The following is a 22,599-nucleotide window of genomic DNA, read 5'->3' as shown; positions in this document are numbered from 1 at the left end:
ATTATTGGGGGTTGGACACGGTGGGGAAACTGAGGCACAAAGAGGGACAGGAGATGGCTGTGCTGTCCTGATTTTCCCACCCAAGCCTTCAGCTGCTTGGACTGGAAATGAGATTTAATAGGATTAGAGCTAGATGGGACCCTTCCTTCCTCACCCCCCTCCCCTCACAGACGAGGAATTGAGGCCTAGAGATGGGAATTGACTCAAGTCATACAGGCAGTAGCAGAGTCTGTATTTGAACCCAGGTCCCGAGTCCAAGCCCACCCCCTGCTGCTGCTGCTACTTTAACCCTGGTTAAATAGGAATGGCTGCATAAGAGAAATGGAAGGTCAGGGGAAGGACTGGAGCTGTCAGGAAAACAGAGGACATCTCCCATGCCCACAGCACTATCCCCACCTTACTATGGCCTCACCCACAGCCCTCTTCAAGCCCTAGCACCCAACCCAAGTTGTTAATGCTCTCCACAAGTTACTCCATATTAAATTTATATACATTTTATATTGACTTACTTTTATACATGTTGTTGCCCCCTCCCCGCCACTCTCCCCTAAGAGAAGGGATTTCTTTCCATTCTGTCTTTGTATCCCCAGCACCGAGTACAATGCCTGGCACACAGTAGGCACTTAATAAATGCTTGTTCTAGTGAACGACATACAAGGTCATATGGAGGTTCCCTTTCTCTATCCAGGGTCCCAGCTGTTGTCCTGTTAGCCAGACTTTAACGGGACACAGCATCTGGGCAACCTCTGGGCCAGGATCCCTCAAGAAGAGGATAAGAAATAGTCATAGCCCTTAAGACATAACCCAGAGCTGCCTGGGCTTCCGAGCATCGCCTAGTCCTCCAGGCCTGACCAGAGGAGACTTTCCTGATTCCATCCCTTCCCCAGAAAGGAACTCCAACACAAGGGTGACATCATCCACAGAGCCAGGGTTTAAAAATAATAATAATAATAATTAATAAATATGTTAAATAACATTTAAAACAATAAATAGAAAAATAAACTGATAAATAAATCAAAGTACAAAACTCTTCCAAACTGCAACAGAAAAAAAAAACAGACGGACGGACAGACAGACAGACATCTAACTGAGTAGCTTCCGATATGATCACAAACGATCTCTTTTCACAGTTCACAGCTTTGCTCCCTCCTCTCCCAAGTGCCCTCCTCCCAGAAGGCTGGCTCCAGGAGACCCCGAGCCCAGTGGTCAGTATCTGGGTGAACCCCAGCATGCACTAAGGCATGGTGCTTCCTGCCCCAGTACCCTCCAGCAAAGCAGCAGCGAACCCTCTAGATGGGAGAGTTAAGGAAAATGGATCAAACAACTGGGAGTGGGAACTGATGGCTCCTTGAATGGAGACTGAAGAGGAAGAGAAGGACCACAGGAAGGCACACGCTGGGCCACGACAAGTGGGCCTCTCCCTACAGCGGCAGGTCAGTACTGTTGTGGCGGGTTTTCCGGGAAGTGCCATCATCTCGGGGCAGTGCCCTTTGCAGACTGGACATTGCTGCGGTCTTTTTAAGGTCAATCACAGCATAGGAATCTGACCGGCGGGTAGGGTGGGCAGAGGGCACTGGAGGACGAGGAGTTGGAGGGCTCTGGTGCTCCTTGGGGTGGTCCCCAGTCCAGCCTTTCAGTTCCACCTGAATGTAGTTCAGCTGTCGTGGTGGTTCTGGGCCTGGCCGGCGGAAGTCAAAGTTGAATACTCGGGGAGACCCCCGGCGGCGGGAGAGTGGCACAGGGAAGTTGATGTGACTTCGGGGGGCAGCCCGAGCGTTTATGTAGTTCTGGAGTGGTGTCTCATCCTCATCACCACCATCAGGGTAGCCATTTGAGGAAGGGGTCAGCCCATCCCTGGAGTCCCCATCATCCTCATCTCCTGGCTGCTGAGCCTGGCTCTCCCACACAGGTGGCAGTGAGGGCAGGTTCTCATAGTGCAACAGAGCTGCCCGTCGCTGCGAGAAGCCATTCCAGCTCAGTTCCTCCTGGCTCAGTCTCCAGTTCCCGCCACGAGGCAGCCCCCCACCAGTGAGGTTCTCATACGTACACTTGGGCTGGGCTAGACACTCAGCTGGGCACTCATTGTTGTTGTTGTGGACTGGTCCACCCTGCTGGCCAGGGCAGAGGGGACCCCCACATTCTGGCCCAGGGCTGCCACAGTAACCCTGACACTTCACCACATGACGCAGAGTGGAGCTTGGGTCCAGGACAAACTTCACCTGACCTGGCTGCAGGAACACCTTGGGGTCTCGGCTGTCTAGGACACAGCTTCGAGCCCTTGAAGGGAAGCCTACCCGACCCTCAGGCAAAGGCTGTAGGCAGCGCCGGCCCCTTCTGTCTTCCTCATTTCCAGGTGTGTTGACGTAGGTATGGCACTGTAAAAAAAAGCATATGCATGAAACCAGGGGAGAGCTGAGAGGGTCAAAGGGTGAAAAGAACTCCTCCGAAGAGAAAGAGACAAAGACTGGATCATAAGGAACTCACAGGTGAAGAGTGCCCTCCACAAATATAGGTTGCAAGCCTCACCTCTCTGAAAATCCAAAGTCTTAGAGAACTTCCTAGAATACTGAGAGTTTAAGTGACTTGACTAGCTTCACACAACAGTATGTGTTGGAGGTGGGACTCAAACCCAGGTCTTCCTGGTTTCTAGGCAGGCTCTCTATCTACTACATCATGATGCCTCCAAAAAGAACTGAATAAAAAAGATGAGGGGGGATAAAGAAGAAAAGAAGACATGCCAAAAGCCAGGGGGTAGAGGGATGGACTGGGGTCAGAAGGAGAAAGCTGGCATCTTCTCTAATTCCAAATCCTGCCATAAAGCCCCCTCCCCTCCCCTCTCTTCTTCTCTCACAAGGTCCAATGGAGGGAACAGCCAAAGCTCCCTTGGTGCTTCCTAACCCCGCTCCTGCCAATGAACCCAAAGCCAGAGTTTAGCAGCCGATCACACTCACCTGCTCCTCAGGGGCAATAAGGGCGTGGGTGGACTCCTCTCCAAGGGAAGAGTGTCGCAAGCTGCTCACAGAGGCAGGGCGAGGGGTGGAATATGGCGGGCCCTCCCCAGGGAAGCTGGGGAAGCCATTGGAGAAGCCAGACACAGTGTAGCCTAGAGCTGGAAGGAGGAGGAGGTCACGACAAGGTCAGAGCTAAAGGCAACCGTGAACCATTTCCTATACAAACGTCCCTCCAAAAGGAGAGAACCATCATACCCTGCCAGACGCTGATCTTCCTCATGCAGGGTTCTGACCAGTGGTTTAAAAGTTTTCAGCAGCTCCCATGACCTACTAAGTAAAGTTCCAAATCATCGGCTTGGTATTCGAAGCCCTCCACGATCTGGTGGCACTAGACAACCTGGGCTTTGCTGCTTATTACTTCCTTCCAAAGTCTTTGGTCCAATCACACTCCAGAATATACCTTGAATTTTCCCACTCCCACACCTTTGCTCGTGCTTCTCCTTCTACCTACTATGTCTTTCTACCCAAATTTACCCGTCAAACTCCCCACTTTTTAAAGCTCACTCCAAGCCCACCTCCAAAACAAAGCCTTCTCCAACTAGCCCAGCTCACAATGATCTCTCTCCTCTTCACTTCCAAAACAAGAGTGATACATCCTGAACACTCTGGGCACTTTGGGGTGGGTCAGGATCTATGACTATTCTCTATTAACATAGAAAAACTTCAGGGAGAAAACTCTATACCAGTATTGGTCTGTCACAGTTCTGCAACTTCCAGTTATAGAACAACTGCCTGGGACACTGAGAGGTTACACAGAGGTCACACAGCCCGGAGGCATCCCCCCAATACCTGAGGTGGGACTCAGGTATTCCTAACTCCAGGGCTGGCCCTCCGTCCAGTCTGCATCAGGCCATCTCACTTAAGAAACGTTTATTAATGGACAAAATGAACAGCCACATTGACATTTACAGGGCACTTCCCTCTGTACCTGGTGTGTGTCTGTGTGTCTGTCTGTATGTATACACACTCTCTTTCTCACACACCCCTGGTCTTTTAGTGAGTTTGTCATATGAGCTTAGCACAGTGCCTGGCACATAGCAGCACTAAATAAATGTTAATTGATTAATGGATTGAGGGGATGGTAGGCACATTTCACATTCCACCTGGCTTCCCCAGGCCACGACAATGTAGAGCACAGAGGAGGTGCTCAGTAAGTGATGACCACAGTCCACACCTCGATGATGCCTTGTGGTTTATGACACACTTTAGGCTTTGGTGAGCCTTTGGTTTTCTAATGCCTTCCAAAAGGGAAGCAGAAGAAGGTTTATTATTCACATTTCACAGATGCAGGGACGGAGACTCATAAGTGATTTGCCAAGGCCACAATGGAGGTGTTAGAGGTAGAATTTGAACCCAGGTCTCTTGGCTCCAAATCCTTTGCTCTTTCCACTAAACACCAAGCAGGTGCTTGTTGAATGAGGGGTGAATAAAGATCGGGTGTCCCCTCTCTCCAGAAACCCCTCCCTGGGAGAGATGGCAGCTAAGAAAGGTATAGCTGACTGAGACCCAGTTTCAGACAGAAAGAAAGGAGGAAGAAGAGTTCTAGGATGCTAGTACCATGGAAACCCATGGTCTCCTTCCTGGATCCCCAACCATTGATTAGGACACGGTATTTCACAGCACTCTGCTGAGCTAGGCCTTGTGCCCTACCCATCCTTAAGGACCAGGTACCATTGTTCCTGGGCTCCCCATGTTCGTCCTTGTGTGAGGGGTTGAGGAGGGCCTCACCATTGGCAGCATGGGGGGTCTGGGGCAGGCCCATCTCGGCCGAGTGGCTGCTTCGGGTGACAATGACCGGCTCTTCCATCACGCTGATGCTGTTGCACTGCATGAGATCCTGCAGGAGGTTGAAGAGCTCCTCAGCCCGAGAGCACTTGAATGCAAAGATGCCTATCCAAGGAGGGAAAGAGTGCACGTGACTTGTGGCTGCATGACTCTGGATATATCACATCATTTCCCTGAACCTCAGTTTCTTATTGGGAACTTATGGGAACAATATATGTGCTGCCTCAAGGTGTTCTTATAAGGGAAGCACCTACTGTACCTTCATATATCAATGTCAAGCCCCTGGGATTCTGCTGGGTTGGGAAATCTCTCCACCGATGCAGGTAGCACCTCAGCTCTAACTTACAATCTCAGAGAGGTGCCTGAGGCACCCCCTGGGCCTGATCAATCGATCCATCAATAAGCACTCAGTGGGCCCCACACAACACTCTGTCTGCATTACACCAACTGTCTATCAGCTCTGGGGAGCACCATGGCCAGAGGACAAAATGGAAGGGGGAACAGGAAGGACAGCACCCCGTGACCAGGGTGGGCTAGACTCAGCAGCTGGTACCTCCTTAACTGACCACTTTATCCAGTGGGAGAATATGTGCTCCCTCCCTGTTCCACTCCATCCACAACACAGGCTTGAGAGCTGGAAAGAGCTGTAGAAGCCATCAAGCCAGACTCCCTCATTTTATTTTATTCTGTACTGGAGACATTAGTTTATTAAAGTTACAGAGCACCAAAAAAACTGAGGTCTTTGGAGTTTGTAAAAGCCTGGCGTTGCCTCCCCTACCACTGCTTTTTTTTTGTTGTTGTTGTTTGCTGCCCTTGAGCCCTTGGGCTGGAGTAAGTTTGGCCTCTTCTCCATGGGATGGCTATGGGGACTCCATCCAACCCCTACTTCCTCTTCCCATCCAGACTTCCCCCTTTTTTTTTTTTTGGCCACTTAGAGTCACTCATCTTATAAATGAAGAAACAGAGGACAAGAGAAAGAATTCCCAAGATCATACGCACAGTGAGCAACAGAGCTGGGATTCAGGCCTAGGCTCTCCAACTCCAGCTCCAGAGTTCTTTCCATCACACCTTGCTGCCTGGCAAATCCTCCCCCATTTTCCAATGCTACTCAAAGCCCACTACCTCCTCTGGGAAAAGCTCTCTAGCCTAGAGTGATCTCCTCCCTTGTCTAAATGCAATTCCTGACACACATAGCAAGGGAGCTTAGATCTCCCTCGCCCACAGATGCAGCACTCTCCCTTCCCTTGAGGTGTGCAGGCAGCTTGGAATGTGGCTGTTTTTCTCAAGGGGGAACTATGGAATGCCTACATGATCACAGCCTGGGATTGGGTCAAGCCACCTCAGAGAGTGAGCCAGGCAAAGCCATGGAAATGACCCAAGGGTGCAAACAAGCTAGTTCAGCATTCTCCACGAACCCCAAAGCTTCAGTGCACTACCAAACATGGCTGAGGAATAACATCTTTGGGTGCCCTAAAAATATTTTTAAAAGAAGCATCAAACCCCAGACCTACGTTCTAACTATATCAGCACCCCTGCAAAAGGGAGATGGGCATGAGATACTCAAAAGCTGGTCTGCCAGGAGAGAAGAAAGCCTCCCCCAATTGCATTAAGCAGAAGCCCAGGAACTTGTTTTGCTTTTAAATATTTTGATAGGAAAACCTGAGAAGACTTATGTGAACTGATGCAAAGTACAGTGAGCAAAACCAGGAGAACATTATACACAGGAACAATAAAATTGTAACAATGATCAACAGTGAGAGACTTAGCCACTCTGATCAAGACAAGAATCCAAGACCATTCCAAAGGACCCATGAAGAGATCCACCTCCAGAGAGAAAACTGATGAACTCTTGAGTGCAGAGTGAAGCATACTTTTTTTTTTTTTAAAAAAAACTGTCTTTATTCTTACTATTTTTGTTTGTGTTTTTAGTCACACCCACTCATCAGCAGACCTAACTCCCTCCCTGAGCCCACCATTTCCTTTCACTCAGAGCCAGGATATGAACCCAGGCTCTGTGACTTCAAAGCCAGGGCTTTTCCCACTGTACCTCACCACTAGCCTCTAACATTCCCTCTGCCTTTAACATGCCGACATGAGCTAGGACCTTTCACTGAGCCACACGAAAGTGGCCCATTGTCAGTGCTGCTCTGTATCCCCACACCCCCAAAGGTTGCGGCCTACCTCACAGCTAGGGTCCCCAGGTCCCAGGTCTAGGAGAAGCAGGCCGAGAACAGAAACGTGCCCATACGGCCACGAGAAGAGAGGCTGGTGCTCACCCTGTCCTGTCTGGCAGCGTCGGCCGCTCTCAAAGGAGAAGAGGTTGGAGTCGAAGCCGTATCGCCGCAGGCAGAGGTAGGGCCACCGCACAGCATCACGCCTGTGGAGGTGCAGCACCAGCTCCCTCTGGGTCAGCTCCATCACCCCAGAGCCCAGCTCCATCCCCTCATCATCCACGTTTATTACCTGGGTGTTGGGGAAAAGATCAAGTGGGGAGAGAATGGAAGTAGTCACTGGAGCAAAGGAAGAAGCCATCATGGTCTAGCGGAGAGATTCTACGGCCCAGTCTTGGGATTCAGAATCGAAAGAGACCTTAGCATATCCCAGCACTGGAGCGTTGCGGCTGGACGGGATCTTAAACATTACTGGAACAGAAACTCAGAGCTGGGGAAACCTCGGAGGCCATCAAGTCCAACACTCTCACTTTACAGATGAGGAAACTAAGGTCGAGGTTCAGGGATGTGAGGTAACTTACCCACAGTCACACAGCTAACAAACAGGAGAGCAAGACTAAAGCCCATGTGTTCTGACTCCAGATCTAGTGGTCATCCTACTGCACTGCTATCTGTCTACAGAACTGAGTTCTAGTTCCAGCTAAGACTCACTCACTATGTGGCTCTGGGAAAATCACTTCCCCTCTTCAGCCTCAGTTTCCACTTAAAATGAAGAGTCTTGGACTAAATTAATGATCTTTAAGCTCTTATCCAGCTCTGACCATCTACGGTTTTAGCATGGAATCATGGTACAGTGGATTTGGAACTAGAGGGGTTGGGTTCAAATCTTAGCTCTTTCACCAATTATCTGTGGAACTCTGGACCAAACACAACTTTTTGGGCCCCCGTTTCCTCCTCTCTAACATTAAGAGGCTGAATGAGATTATTTCTAAAGTCTTTTCCAATGATAATATTTTGTGATTCTAGGATCCTGAACCTCAGTCTTCTTCACATGCCCTGAGTACCAATTGAGAGGGAGAAGAGGGTCAAGAAGGAAGTGAAGACAAAAGCAGAAAGAGGTACTGACTCTCTCCTCCCTTCTCTTCCCCAAAGCTGCACTCCTCTGAGACAAGGGCTCCCTCTTCAGATGGCTAGTAAAGCAAGTCCTAACTTCAATGGCCACTAGAAATGAGAAGAAGGCTCCTCCTACAGGTTGAAGTGAGTTCCTTGGTTCATATACAAGCCAATAATAGTCACTTCCTCTTGTGGGGCTGAAGTGACTCTTCCTGACCGTGCCTTGATTCTGGAGCACCTCTGATGCTAGCCCAAGAGTTTCTCCAAGGAATGGGAAGAGGTAAGTGGAGGTAGGGAGAGGAAGGGCGGTGAGGAGGGCAGGTACCTTGAATTTAGTAGGATGGTTGTTTGGTACACTGTCTCTGTAGAGGCAGCCAAGGCAGCTTCCCATGATGTCAGAACAGCTGGTCAGCCCTAGGAGGAAAATGCAGGATGGAGGCAATAAGCCGATCATGAGGCAGAGTTCCAGAATATACTCAGCTTGTGGGTATGGAATCCCAAACAAACTGGGTTTTCCACCCCTTGCACCTCTGCCCCTCTGGTCCAATTCAGCAAGCATCTATTGTGCCAAGCACTGTGCTACGTGCTATGGATACAAAGGCAAAATAAGAAACAGGTCCTGACCTCACAGACATTATGTTTGTTTTTTAAAACAGGTTTATGATTTTTATCAGCATAAAGAATTCCCAATGAGGAAACTCCAACTACCAACACAGATCATTACCTCCTCTGCAGCTTCCAGAGGGCTCTGGGAGGTTCGGTGACTTGCCAACAATCACACAGCCAGAACATGTCAGAGGCGAGCTTGAACCCAGGCCTACTGGCCTCCAAGACTGGCTCTCTGTCCAATGGAGAGATTCCACCGAGTGGCAAATAAATTTTTGAAAGCCTAGATCCTGTTCTTCTTTGCTCATACATGTCTGCTTTGTTTTTGTTCGTCTCTTTCGGCCCTATGAGACTCGTGCACTAGCCTGTCCTGCTCCTTCCTGCCCTACAAAACCCAGCTATGGGCTGCAGAAACCCTCACTGAGAAGACCCAGCTTCTCATTTCTTCCTCGGTTTCCAGCATGGGAGGATCCACGTTAAGTGTAGCAAATATTAGACCTCATGAACAAGGGAAAGGAACGAATGAGAGGGGACTACAAATGCCAGGACCACTTCTTCCATAAAATCTTCCCTGAAATCCTCAGCTAAAACCGAGATCAGTCCTCAAATTCCTCTTATCATTTTGCCTGGACTTCTTCTCTGCACTAATAACCTATTTCCTCGTATCCCAGTCATTTGCACATATTCCCCTTCCCCTTCCATTAGATGGGAAGGTCCACACATATACTTCTATGTCTGAAAGATCTTAGGATTTCCAGGATCTAGCACAATGCCCTACATACATACACACACACACACACACACACACACACACACAGTGCTCAATAAATCTTTAATGGATTGAACTATGATGTAAACCCAAGCCTGGAACTAAGCTATAATGGGTTGAACCAAGAGAACAGACAAATAAGGAATGTGAATTCAAAGTTGAGAGGTCACTGGCAGATAATTAGTATCTGTATGACTAACATTCCCCTGATTCCACCCCAAAGTTCTATTTTAACTGGAGAAGCTTTGAGCATCAAGTCCTAAGTAAGGTGTTCCCCGCCCCCAATTCCCTCTCACACCCCAGCATGGAGTTCTTACCTCACCCAGGCCATTGGGGAGCTGACCATGGGAAGGGGATGGGAAAGGACTCCCACTTTATCCCCACAATCCTTAGTGGGGCATCATGGTAGCCATCTTACAGAGAAGTCACCCAGGCTCCATCTGGGACAGACCCGGAGTTCACCTGGAAAAGGAGACAATGGGACAGCAGGTTCAGCTGGAGACTTTTCATCCCTGGCCCAGAGGTTATGACTGTCAAGGAAAACACCTTGCTCCAAATCTGACTGCTAGGAACACCATCTTTTATCTATGTAACACATTCAACTTTTCAAAAAACTTTTGCAAGACAAGTAAGGCAGGAATCACTATTTGCTTCTTATGGAAAGCCAAGTTTTCCTTCCAATTCCATTCTCTAGAGCCCTATTAAGGTAGTTCCTTATTTAAGATCTTATAGTGCCTGGGTCCTCTGGCCACAAGACCAATAGTATCTGAATCCCAGAATGTGCAAGCCCTAGACATCTATAATGGCGGAGAGGGAATAAGTATTTATATAGAACGTATTATGTGCCAGGCACTGTGCTTTCTAAAAACTTATTACTATCCCTATTTTACAATTGAGGAAACTGAGGCAAACAGGCAAAGTTACTTGCCCAAGGTAATATAGCTAGTTTCTGAGACCAAATTTGAACTCAGGTCTTCTTGACTCCCAGGAAGAAGGCATCTGAATGGAAGGGAAAGAAAATAAACCCCAAACTTTCAGTCGGCTGAAACTGCATCCTCTTGTTTTATCAGTTTCTCATAAAACAGAGCTATAAGATATATTAAAGATCATCCAGCTCAAGCTAGATATAATTTGTAACACTGTTCTGAATGGGAAAATTGGGATTTGTAATACTGTTCCAAATCAGCAGATAACTTCCTCTAGCTCGCACAATGACAGTAACAGAGCTGGGATTTGACTTCAGATCTCTACTCCAAACCTTCCATTACATTCAACAACAAACATCACAGGAAATACTTTGTATTCTAAATCAATCCAATTCGTAACAGTAACCAATATGCTTTTAGACTATTTCTGTTCTGAAACAGACCTTGCCTATGCCCAACTGTCTGTCTCCCAAAATTTCTGGGCAACCTACCTGATACCTCCATGAACCCTTTTGCCCTGCAGAAAGAGAGAGAGAGAGAGCAGGACTGTTAACTAAGTGAAATTTGCCAGGCAAGATTATTAAAGGTCTTTTTGGGTGATAACATGGTAACAGAAAGAGCACAGGTCAGGAAAACAGGAGCCTGGGGTTTGAGTTCTTGCCCTGACTAGCTGCATAGACTTTAGGCAAGTTACTTTTCTTCCCTAGGCCTCAGTTTCTCCCTTTGTTGAGATGAGCTGAAGTGCCTTCCAACTCTAACATTCAATGTTTTACATTCTAACATTTTAGGTTCTAAAGTTCCAGCCCTATCATTTTATGTTGTCTTCTGGCATTCCTTGTCCTATGGTCCATTTCAGCCCTCTTTCCATCTCCGACATTCCAAACTCCGTGTTCTAACATTCTATGTACTCCTGACAGTCTTACAGTTTGAGCTCCAACGTTCTTTGGCCAAGGTGTCAATCATGCCAGTGGCCAGAACCAATTAAAATGCAAATAAGAAACATTTAGCAAAACAAATAAAAAATACAAAAAAACACAGACATGATTATATTTTAAAACTTAGTCAATATGTAGCCCACAGGGACCCTTATGAAAGGTTCAGTGGCCCCCTTTCTATCTGAGTTTGACACTACTGTTCTAAGGTACATTCCAGTCCTGGCATTCTATAGTCTTATGGTCTAACATTCTATGTTGTGCTATTCTATCTATGTCTGCTCTAATATTCTAGGTTCTCAGGGCCTTTCCAGCTCTGCCATTCTATCTGTATCTGGTGGGTTGTCAAGTCCCTTCCTCCTCTGTCATTCTATATTTGTTCTAACATTCTAGGTTCTCAGGTCCCTCCTCCTCTGCCATTTTACATTTGTTCTAACATTCTAGGTTCTCAGGTTCCTCTTCCTCCACACCATTCTATATTTGTCCTAACATCCCAGGTTTTCAGGTCCCTCCTCCTCTGCCATTCTATATTTGTCCTAACATCCTAGGTTCTCAGGTCCCTCCTCCTCTGCCATTCTATATTTGTCCTAACATCCTAGGTTCTCAGGTTCCTCCCAGCTCTGCCATTCTAGGTCTGTCCTAACATTCTAGCTTCTCAGGACTCCTCCAGCTCTGCCATTCTATATTTGTTCTACCATTCTAGGCTCTCCAGTCCCTCCCAGCTCTGCCGTTCCTCTAGTCTGTTCTAACATTCTATGTTCTAAGGCCCCTCCAGCCCTGACAGCCCCTGCTCAGCTCCATTCTCAGTCTCGCCCGGAGGTCCCTGCTGCCTCCAAGCCTCCCGGCCCCTTCCCCGGCAGGGAAGAGATTCAGCTCCGAAACCTGAGGAATGGAGGAGGCCTGCCGGCTGGACGTCTGCCCTTGAGCCCACCCTGCTCCGGCCAGGCCGGGCTGGGAGATCCCGGGGAGGGTGGGGGAGTCCTCCGTGTGGGGTGGGGGGCGGGGTGCCCTGACCGAGCCCCGGCCCTCAGAGATGCCCTCGGGGATGCCCGCAAGGACGGGGAGGACGGGGGCGGGTCCTTCCTCCCTCCGCGGTCTCACAGCCCAGGCCCGGCTCCTTCCACAATTCAAGGCCAAGGGCAGCTCCCCGAGGGCGGAGAGGAGGAGGAGGAGGGGGCGGCCCGGGCCCGGCGCGCCCCGGACTCACATCGCCCCGCAGTCCAGGCGGAGCCAGGGGCCCCGCTCCCGGCTCCCTGGGTCGGGTCGGGTCGGGTCCGCTTCCAGCGCCGGCCCCAGAGCGGAGGCCTCCCAGCCCCGCCCCGCCCCGCCCCTCCCTGTGCAGCTGCAGCTGCTGCCGCCGCTACCACCGCCGCCGCCGCCGCTGCCGCAGCCGCCGGGGTCAGAGGTCACCCCGACCGTACCAACGAGACGGGAGCAGCAGGCCCACGGCGCAGAGAGCAGAGCGTAGCCTGGGAGGTCTCCCCCTAGAGGACACGACTGCAGCTGCAAGGAGCTAGGAGAGCAAAAGGCCGCCGGAGGGCGCTCGAGGCTGAGCCAACCACCATTAACAAAAGGCATAATAGTTGCATTTGTAGTGCCTTAGGGCTGGCGAAGCGCTTTGAAAATACAGCTTTATATTCACAGCAGAGCAGGGGCTGTCAGAAGGGGCCTCACACCATATTCACAACAACCCCGGGTTAGAGGCGCTATTATATCTCCATTTTGCAAAGAAAAAAAATGAGGCAGTCAAAGGGTCACATAGCTGGGGAGGCACTGAGGGTTGGGGGAGGGGGTGTGAAATAGCTGGGAAAGGCCCCCTGCTGGGATTTAATCTGAGTCTTAAAGGAAGTCAGGAGGCAGAGGGAAGCATCCCAGACATGGGGGGCGATCAATGACAAGATTTAGGGATGGAGTGTAGTATGAGAACCTTAAAGTACACCAGCATTGCTGGATTCTGGAGGGGAATAAAAAAAGTAAGAAGATTGTAAAGGTGTCAGAGGGCAGGTTGTGAAGAGCTTTAAATGCCCGAGGCAGGATTTTACATTTGCTACTGGAGGTAATAGAGAGCATATAATAATATATAATAATAGGGATGCGTGGGGTGTTCAGGGAGGAGTGGCACCTCTAGTGTGAGGATTTGCCAAGTCTCTTTCAAGACTGCTCAAGCACCTTTGGTGTTCACCTGTCTCCCAACTCTACCTGTGACTCCAAGAAGCTGTACCATACATACCCAGTGGCCACACCTCCAGTAAAATCATCTGGGTAGACAGGCTAAACCAGGTTGAGAGTAACTGATTGTCTTCAAAGCCATTGGTGAATTAGAAGGATATCGACATCAAGTATGAGTAGACTTCCCAAGGCAGAATGAGAGGATGGGAACAATTTTTTCCAATGGCCATAAGCAGCTGAAGCAGGCACTTGTGGGACGCTCAGAGCCTGGTCAGACGTTGAAGACTCCAAGGTCATTCACTGCATCCCAGGCCATCACCAATTTTCCTGGCTTTTGTCTTGGCACTGGACTTTGATTACTCTGCAAGAGAGAGAATGAGACGGACAGCTTTGTGCAATTCTGCCTCACTTAGATCCAAGTTAAGACATCATCCCATGATGCCATTGGACCTCTTCAAAAATGAAGGATGAACATCAATAAAGAGGTACTAGAATAAATTGAGTTGGGACAGACCTCCATTTTAGGAAAACATCGGCAGCTAAGGAGAGGATGGATTGGAGTGGGGAGAGACATGGGGCAGTGAGTGCCCAAAGTGAGGTGACACCTGTGTGAACAAAGAGAAGGGGACATATAGAAGAGGTGTAGCGAAGGTGGAAATTACAGAGCTTTACAACAGATTAGATATGTGGGATGAGAAAGTATCTAAAAGAAGCAGCTGGTCATTGGTGTCAAACATTGCAGAGAGGTCAAGAGATAAAGATGAAAAAAAGGAAGTCAAATGTGTCAATTAAGAAGTCATTTGTAACTTTGAAGAAAACAATTTTTACTTGAGTGAAGTCGAGGGTAGGGAGAAGAATTAGAGCCTGAGAGACTCAAGAGATTCTAGGGTCCTTGATGAAAATGGGGAAATTTGAAAGGGGTGGATTTAAGAATGTGGAAGCAAAGTCCCCCCCATCCCCACCATTTTAAAACTATTAAGAAAGCAGTTTTCTGAGTATCTTGTCTGAAGCCTTTGAACTGATCTGAATGAGAAATGCTTATCAGTATTTTCCTGCCAATCCAAAACAATGTCTGGCACCAAAATCTTTTCTGCTCATTCTTATCAAAGGTCTAACTAATTTCTAACCTAACCACAGGTCCCGGTCTTCCCATCAGCCTAAAAAGGAGTCATCTAGGAAGTGGTTAAGTGATTAGGGTTATGATCCAACTAAGGGAAAGATAAAGTCTTTTATTACTTCAGTCCATGGTGAATCTTGGACTCACCAAGCAGAAAGGAGAATTCTTGGAGGGAGTGGTTCAAGAGAGATTGAATGGTTATAGAAAAATGACTGTCTAGGCTCACAGTTCTCAAAAGGTGGTGGAGAACCCCAGGAAGCTGTAACAACAATTTGGCTAGCAGCTGTTGTTGGATGTAAGACCTGACAAGACCAGCAATAAGAGCTGCCAGTACAGGTTCTTTTGATCTGTTTTACTAAGGAAAGTATCTTGAAGGGGTTAACAATCTGACTTTAATTAAATATACAAACATCATTCACTTAGTTCAGGAGGAAAAGCCAGCAACCTGAACTTCAAAGCAAATACAAACAAATTACAAACATACATTATAAACAGACCAAATACAAACCAACATCTGGGTTAGCAAAGCCGGGGGGGGGGGGGGGGGGTAGTTACAACGGCTTGCCCAGAGTCCTGCCACTCTTCCAGTGAGTGAGAGCCCCCAAACCAAACATCTGGGTTTCTTCAAAGCTGGGGGGCTCCTTAATGGCTACCCAGAGCCTCCAACCCAACACTCTTCCAGTGAGTGAGAGCCCCCAGGGAAAACGCTGAGTTTATATATTCTGTTCAGGGTCAAAGGGCATCACAACATGCCACTCAAACCCACATGGCCTAAAAGCCTCTGGTGTAACAAACCTATGACTGAAACCTATGCAAACCAGGCTTTCCTTTGAGGCAAGGAGGTCATCAAAGACTCCTGATCCAATCAAGGAAACAAAGGCCAGACTCTTCAAGGGCACTTGATTAAATAAGTTCTAAAAGAGAAAACAGTAAAAGAAAGTCCCACCTTAATTACTGATACATAAGTCCCCAAGACCTTTTCAAAGGGTCCATGGGATCAAAATTATTTTTGTAATAGTAGTCAGTCAGTAAGCATTTATTGTTGTTGTTGTTTCAGTCATGTTCAACTCTTTGTGACCCCATTTGGGGTTTTCTTGGCAGAGATGCTGAAGTGTTTTGCCATTTTGCAGATGAGGAAACTGAGGCAAACAGGGTTAAGTGACTTGCCCAGGGTCACACTGCTACTAAGTGTCTGAGGACAGATTTGAACTCAAGAACATGAGTCTTCCTCACTTTAGTCCCAGCGATCCATGCACTATGGCACCACTTAGCTGCTCAAGCATTTAAGTGCCTACTTTGTACCAGGTGCTATGCTAATTGCTGGAGACATTAAAAAAAAAAGACAAAAGACAGTCCCTGCTTTCTAGGAGCTCATATTCTAATTGGGGGAGAAAACAAGTAAACAAATATGTTCAATCAAACTATACACTAAATAAGTGGGAAATAATTAAAAGTCTCTTTAGAAAATCTCCTGTAAATTGAAGGGAGGGATGCTCATCAACTGGGGAATGCCTAAACAGTTGTCGTATATGAACGTAATGGAATACTATTGTTCTATAAGAAATGATGAGCAGGCAGATATCAGAAAAACCTAGAAGATTCACATGAACTGATGCTGAGTGAAGTGAGCAGAACCAAGAGAACACTGCACACAGTAACAGCAACATTGTAGGATGATCAACTATGATAGACTTAGTTCTTCTCAGCAGTACAATGGTAGAAGAGAATTCCACATCCAGAGAAAGAACTATGGAGTCCGAATGCAGATTGAAGCACATTATTTTTGCTTTCTTGTTGTTTTCTTTTCTTTTTCTTTCTCATGGTTTCCTCCTGCTGTTCTAATTCTTCTTTCACAACATGACTGATGTGAAAGTATGTTTGACATGATTGTACATATCTAACCTATATCAGATTACGTGCTATCTTGGGAAGGGGGGAGGGAGGAAGAAAAATTTGGAACCCAAAATCTTACGAAAATGAATGTTGAAAATTACATATAATTGGGAAAAAAATTAAATAATATTAAGTACAAAAAGTAAAAACAAAATAATAAAAAAGGCTTCCTTTAGAAGATGAGATTTTAATTGGGACTTAAAGAAAGCCAGGGAATCCAGGAATGGAGGATGAGGAGATTTTTCCAGGTATGGGACACAACCAGAGAACATGCCCCGACTTCAGAGTTGAAGTATCTTATCATGGGACAGCAAGGCCAGTGTCACTGAATTGAAGAGAACATAAGTGCTTGGAAAATCCTAGAGATTCATCTAAGAAGTTAAGTAAAACAATTAATTTTAGCAAGCAGCAGCATATGACATAAGCCCACATAAATCATCAGCATTTCTATATATCATCAACAAAGCCCTGAAAGAAGAGATAGTAAAAGATACCCCATTTAAAATAACCATAGAGAGTATAAAGCATAAAATAGCTGGGAGTATAGCTACCAAGACAAACCCAGGAACTATGTGGAAATAATTGTAAATCATCTTTTTTAATACAAATAAAGTCAGATTTAATTAATTGGAGAAAATTGTTCATTAGTGGGCAGAGCCAATATAACAAAATGATAATTCTACCTAAACTAATCCACTTATTTAATGCCATCCCAATTAACTTACCCAAAAAGTATTTTATTGAGCTAGAAAAAATAGTCACAAAATTCATTTGGAAGAACAAAAGGTCAAGAATATCAAAAGAATTAATGAAAAAAAATGTATTGGAAGGTTTAGCAGTATCAGATTTAAATTATATTATAAACAGTAATTATCAAAACTATCTGGTACTAAGGAATAGAAAGGTAGATCAGTGGAACAAAGTAGACATACGATACACAGTAGTAAATGATTACAGTAATCTTGTGTTTGACAAAGGTAAAGATTTACGCTTTTGAGATAATTCACTATTTGGTAAAAAATTGTTGGGAGATCTAGAAAGCAATATGGCAGGAATTGGGTATAGACCAATATCTTACACCATTTACCAAGATAGGGTAAAAATGGACACCTGACCTAGATATAAAGGGAGACATCATAAGTAAATTAGAAGAACATGGAACATATTACCAATCAGACTTGTGGATAAGAGAAGTATTTGTGAATAAACGAGAGACAGAGAGAATTGTGAGATGTAAAACAGATAATGTTGATTACATTAAATTTTAAAAGTTTTGCACAAATAAAACAAATGTAGCCAAGATTAGAAGGAAAGCAAAAAATTGGAAAGTTTATAGACTGTCTCTTGGATAAAGGTCTCATATCTCAAATATATAGAGAGCTTTGGCAAACTTATAAGAATATGAGTCATTTCCCAGTTGATAAATGGTCAAAGAATATGAACAGGCAGTTTTTGGATGAAGAAATCAAAGTTAAATATAGACATATGAAAAAATACTCTAAATCATTAAATGCAAATTAAAACAACTTTGAGATATCATCTCATACCTATCAGATTGGCTAAAATGATAGAAAGGAAAAATGACAAATGTTGGAGGGATGTAGAAAAATTGGGACACTAATATATTATTGGTGGAACTCTGAACTGATCCTACCATTCTGGAGAGCAGTCTGGAATTATGCCCAAAGAGTTATGAAACTGTAAATACCCTTTGACCCAGTAAAACCACTCTAAGGTCTATTTCCCAAGGTAATCAGGGAAAAGGGAAAAGAACCTATATGTTCTAAAATATTTCTAGCAGCACTCTTTGTGGTGGCAAAGAACTGGAAATTGAGGAGATGCCCATCATTTAGGGAATGGCTAAAAGAGTTGTGGTATATGATTGTAATGGAATACTAGTATACTGTAAGAAAAGATGAGCAGGGTGATTTTAGAAAAACATGGAAAGACTTGCATGAAACAAAGAAGAGTAAAATGAGCAGAACCAAGAGAATCTTGCATATACAGCAACATTGTTCAAAAAGTAACCGTGAATGACTCAGTTATTCTGAGTATTATAAATAGTCAAATCAACTACAAATGATTTAGGAAGGAAAATGCTCTGCACCTCCATTGAAAAAACTGATGAACAGAAGTATGCATAGTATGGTGTGTGTGTACATATATATACATGCATATATATATATACATATCTATGTATGTCTCTGTGCATCTGTAGGTGTTTATGTATATATGTGTTAAATGGTGACCTTCTCTAGTGCAGGGTAGGAAGGGAGGGAGATAGCTTGGAACTTAAAATGGGACCACAACAAAAAATTAAAGTAAGAAAAAAGAGAGAACATGGGAAATTATAAGATGTAGGGAAACTGGAAAGGGGGGAGGGACTTTGAATGACAGAGGATTTTGTATTCATCATTGGAGTTTGAGTAGGAAGATGACATAGTTGGACCTATGCTTTAGTAAAATCACTTTGACAGCTGAATGGAGAATGGATTGGAAAGACATGAAGCAGGCAGACCCATCAGCAAGTTCTTGCAATAGCACAAGTGTGCGATGATGAGGGTGTGTGCCAGGGTAGCGACAATATCAGAGAAGAGAAAGGGAATACTGGAGAGATGTTGCAAAAGTAAAATCAATAGGCCTTAGCAACAGATTGGATATGGGGGTGGGGGGGAGGATGGGAGATAGTGAGAAGTCAAAGATGACACCTAGGTTTCAAGCCTGAGGGACTGGGAGGATGGTGGTCCCCTTGATAGTAATAGGAAATTTGGGGGGAGGGGAGGACTTAGAGAGAAAGATAATTAGTTTGGTTTGGGATATTTTAATTTTTTTTAGAGAGGGGAAGGCAAGGCAATTGGGGTTAAGTGACTTGCCCAAGGTCACACAGCTAGTAAATGTGTCAAGTGTGTGAGGCCAGATTTGAACCCTGACTCCAGGGCTAGGGCTCTACTCACTGCACCACCTAGCTGCCCCTGGTTTGGGACATTTTGAGTTTAAGATGTTATTGCATTTTCAATTAGAGGTATCTGAAAGGCAATTGGAGATGTGAGGTTGTCGGTCAACATAAAGCTTAGAAAAGTTTAGGTAGATTTGAGAATCATCAGAATAGAGATGGTTAACTGAATCCGTGGGAGCTCATGAGATCATCAAGTGAAGCAATATAGAGGGATAAGGGAAAAAAGCCCAGGACAGAACCCTGTCAGTTTGAGAAAGTGACCTGAATGAGGATACAGCAAAGGAGACTTAGTAGGAGCAGTCTGATAGGTAGGAGGAGAACCAGGACAGAGAGAGAGAGAGAGAGAGAGAGAGAGAGAGAGAGAGAGAGAGAAACATGATCAAAAATGTCAAAGACTTCAGAGAAGTCAAGAAGAATGAGGATTGAGGGGAAAGTCTTTGTATTTGGCAATTAAGAGACTATTGTTAACTTTGGAGAAAGCAGACTCAGGAGGATTATGAGATCAGAAGCCAGATTGTAAGAAGTTAAAAGAGCAAGAGGAGAGAAAATGGAAGCATACATTATAAATGGCCTTCTCAAGGAGTTTAGCAAAAAGGGGCAAGAGAGATATAGGATAATAGCAGAGAAGGAAGGACCAAGGGAGGGTTTTTTGAGGATGGAGGAGATATGGGCATGTTTGTAAGTAGTAAGGAAGGAACCAGCAGACAGGGAGAGATTGAGGATAAGTCAGAGAATGGAGATGACAGAGGGGAATGATCTGTTGGGGAAAATGAGATGGAATGAGATCACTTGTGTCAGTAGAAAGGTTAGTCTTGTTAAGGAGTAAGGCTACCTCTTCCTATGAGATGAATGAAAAGGACATAGTGGCAGAAGGCATCTGAGTAATATGAGATAAGAAGGAGGGAAGAAGAGAGAAGTCACAGTGAATGACTTCATTTTTTTCTGAAAAATTTGAGGCAAGGTTCTCTGCTGAGAGGTTGGAGGGAGGGGGAGCCATGGGAAGTTTGAGGAGGGATAAACAGGTTTGGAAGAGCCACTGTGGAGAGTAGGCTAGTGACTTGATAAGGGACCTTTAGAAGGATTGCTCAGAGAAGTAAAGAGAGCCCAGTTAAAATTGTATAACAAAGTTTTTGTAGTGCATGACGTCAGAACAGTTATAGGTTTTTTTCCACCTTTGTTCAGCAGTCCATGTGTAGGAGCAAAGGAGGTTACTGGTAGGAGTCATCCAAGGATAAGGCAAGGGTACAATCGGCAATCCAAATGATAAGGCAGATAGGGAATTGAGAGAAGTGGACAATGTAGAGTTTAACTAGTTCACCTAGAGGTCAAGACCAGGAAAAGTAGCAGCTCGAGCAGGAGTGATGGCCTAGGAGAGAAGTAAAGGGTCAGGGGATTTGGAGGTCATGATGGGGACAAAAAGTAGGATTTGCTAAGAGAAGGAAGAAAGACAGGTAGAAAGCCAGTGGACTGTGGTCAGACAAGAGGATTTCAGAATTGTTGAGCATGTAAATGGTGCACTTGTGGCTGATGGCAAGATCAAGTGTATGGTCATCTCTGTGTATGGCTGAAGTGGATTAAAAGTCATAGGAAGTGAGTAGGTTGAGGAAATGAGAGATTAGGGTGTTTAAAGGAGAGTCAATATGTATGTTGAAGTTCCCTAGTATGAGGCCAGGAGTTGGGGAGGAGAGAAAATTTGTGAGCCAGGTACTGAACTACTTGAGAAAGGAAGGCAGGTGACTTGGAGGTCTGTAGACAATAGCTAGCAGGATTTTGACAGGATGGTAGATATGAATTGCATGAACCTCCAAAGAGGAGAAGTTACTGAGTCATGGAGGTAGCGGGGAGAACCTGGAAGCAGCAGCGGAGAGCAAGGAGCATTCTAATTCCCTCTGCCTCTACCAATAAACCAAGGGAAATGAGTATAGCCAGTACTGGGTGCTATGTCACCAGAGAGGGACCAGTGGAAGGAATGGGAGAGGAAAATATTTAGAATGAAAATAAGTTTATTGCCTATGGAACTGGCATTTTAGAGAGCACAGTAGAAGTGGTGGGTGGTGTTTGGTTGGGACTTTAGAGTGGGAGGGTGAGGGAAATGGGAATAATAATAAATAAGATGGTGGGGAATGGTGAATGGTGACCTACAAAAGTTCAGAATCATTTGGATGTGTAGGGTATGACCAGGTGTGAGAATGTGCATCTCTGAGTGGAGGGTACCATTCGTCCCAGGGGAGGGTGGAAATCAGGCATGAGTACTAAGAGATTTTAATTAATAATATGGCAAATATTGATAGATATGGACCACATAAACAAAAGCTCCTTGGAGGGTCCTCAATAATTTTTAAGAATCTTATTTATTGTTTGATAATAATATAAAATGTAATTCTAAAGTGGCTTGTATTAGAGATTTTGAAAGCCACAGGGAAACTGCTGGTTTTTAGATCTCTCTATTTCTTTCTCTGTAGAAGATGTTTATAATTAGTTTAGTCTATATTAAATAAATTGTTTTTAGTAGGAGTGGGCTAAAAATGAAGCGCACAGAATTTTCTTCCCAGAAGTAAAGATGCTGTAATGGCAACCTATCCATGACTGTTCACCCTGTCCTACTCACCCATCCTGCTGAAACATGAAAAATGTGTTCAGGAAGACTATTCAGTGGTCACTGCTCTAGAGTGTAGATCCTGCCTCTATGATGATAAAAGGGAGGAGAGGAATGGTGATGAGCTAGGTAAGGGTTCACTGGGGCAGGAAGGATATATTTCTGTGCAGCTGTGCCTGGATGGGGTCAGGTTATATAACCTGGCTGAAGGGTCTCTTGCCTGAGGTGGCCACACTGGAGGCTAATGGTAGGAGGGGCCTAAGTGGGGAAAATGTTGAAGAAGTTGGGGTAGTTGTGTTGAAGACAGCCTATCCCTGTCCCTGTCCTAAAGTATAGGTCAGATCATGTTACTCTTTGCTCTAGGAGTTTCCATGGCTTGGGAGGGGGGAGGAGAGAGAGGGAGAGAAAATTTGGAACTCAAAAACTTGTGGAACTGAGTGGTGTAAACTAAAAATAAAAATAAATTTTAAAAAATTTTATATTCCACAAAAAAAGAAAGTGGATGTCCATTGATTGAGAAGTGAATGAACTATGCTATATGAGTATAATAGAATA

General features: G+C 45.5%; 1 protein-coding gene across 3 annotated transcripts; it reads right to left on the bottom strand.

The window, feature by feature from the left end:
• Nucleotides 1-1,008: 1,008 nt before the first annotated feature.
• On the bottom strand, nucleotides 1,009-12,570 carry FRS3 (fibroblast growth factor receptor substrate 3). 3 transcript variants are annotated; one of them, XM_036767756.1, is made up of 8 exons: nucleotides 12,521-12,570; nucleotides 10,873-10,898; nucleotides 9,773-9,917; nucleotides 8,406-8,494; nucleotides 7,073-7,259; nucleotides 4,740-4,901; nucleotides 2,952-3,109; nucleotides 1,009-2,375 (listed from the first exon to the last, which is right to left on the bottom strand). In XM_036767756.1, exons 4-8 carry the CDS (start codon nucleotides 8,469-8,471, stop codon nucleotides 1,422-1,424), a joined length of 1,527 nt encoding a protein of 508 aa, XP_036623651.1. In that variant the 5' UTR covers nucleotides 8,472-8,494; nucleotides 9,773-9,917; nucleotides 10,873-10,898; nucleotides 12,521-12,570; the 3' UTR covers nucleotides 1,009-1,421. The 3 variants fall into 3 exon arrangements, with proteins under 3 accessions (XP_036623651.1, XP_036623649.1, XP_036623652.1); XM_036767754.1 differs by lacking the exons at nucleotides 9,773-9,917; nucleotides 10,873-10,898; nucleotides 12,521-12,570 and adding an exon at nucleotides 8,805-8,882; XM_036767757.1 differs by lacking the exons at nucleotides 4,740-4,901; nucleotides 9,773-9,917; nucleotides 10,873-10,898; nucleotides 12,521-12,570 and adding an exon at nucleotides 8,805-8,882.
• Nucleotides 12,571-22,599: the final 10,029 nt, after the last annotated feature.

Source organism: Trichosurus vulpecula, chromosome 7, assembly GCF_011100635.1.
Source record: "Trichosurus vulpecula isolate mTriVul1 chromosome 7, mTriVul1.pri, whole genome shotgun sequence".
Classification (NCBI taxonomy): domain Eukaryota; kingdom Metazoa; phylum Chordata; class Mammalia; order Diprotodontia; family Phalangeridae; genus Trichosurus; species Trichosurus vulpecula.
The sequence above is the reverse complement of the archived record's forward strand: the minus strand, read 5'-3'. Positions and strand labels throughout refer to the sequence as shown.

What these genes read in the sequence shown, in the direction of transcription:
- FRS3 (XM_036767756.1), bottom strand. Translation starts at nt 8,471, where the DNA reads ATGGGAAGCTGCCTTGGCTGCCTCTACAGAGACAGTGTACCAAACAAC. An exon ending in GACCCCCCATGCTGCCAATG is followed by an intron (nt 3,110 to 4,739) that starts GTGAGGCCCTCC and finishes TCCTCCTTCCAG; the next exon opens with CTCTAGGCTACACTGTGTCT. An exon ending in TTATTGCCCCTGAGGAGCAG is followed by an intron (nt 2,376 to 2,951) that starts GTGAGTGTGATC and finishes TTTTTTTTACAG; the next exon opens with TGCCATACCTACGTCAACAC.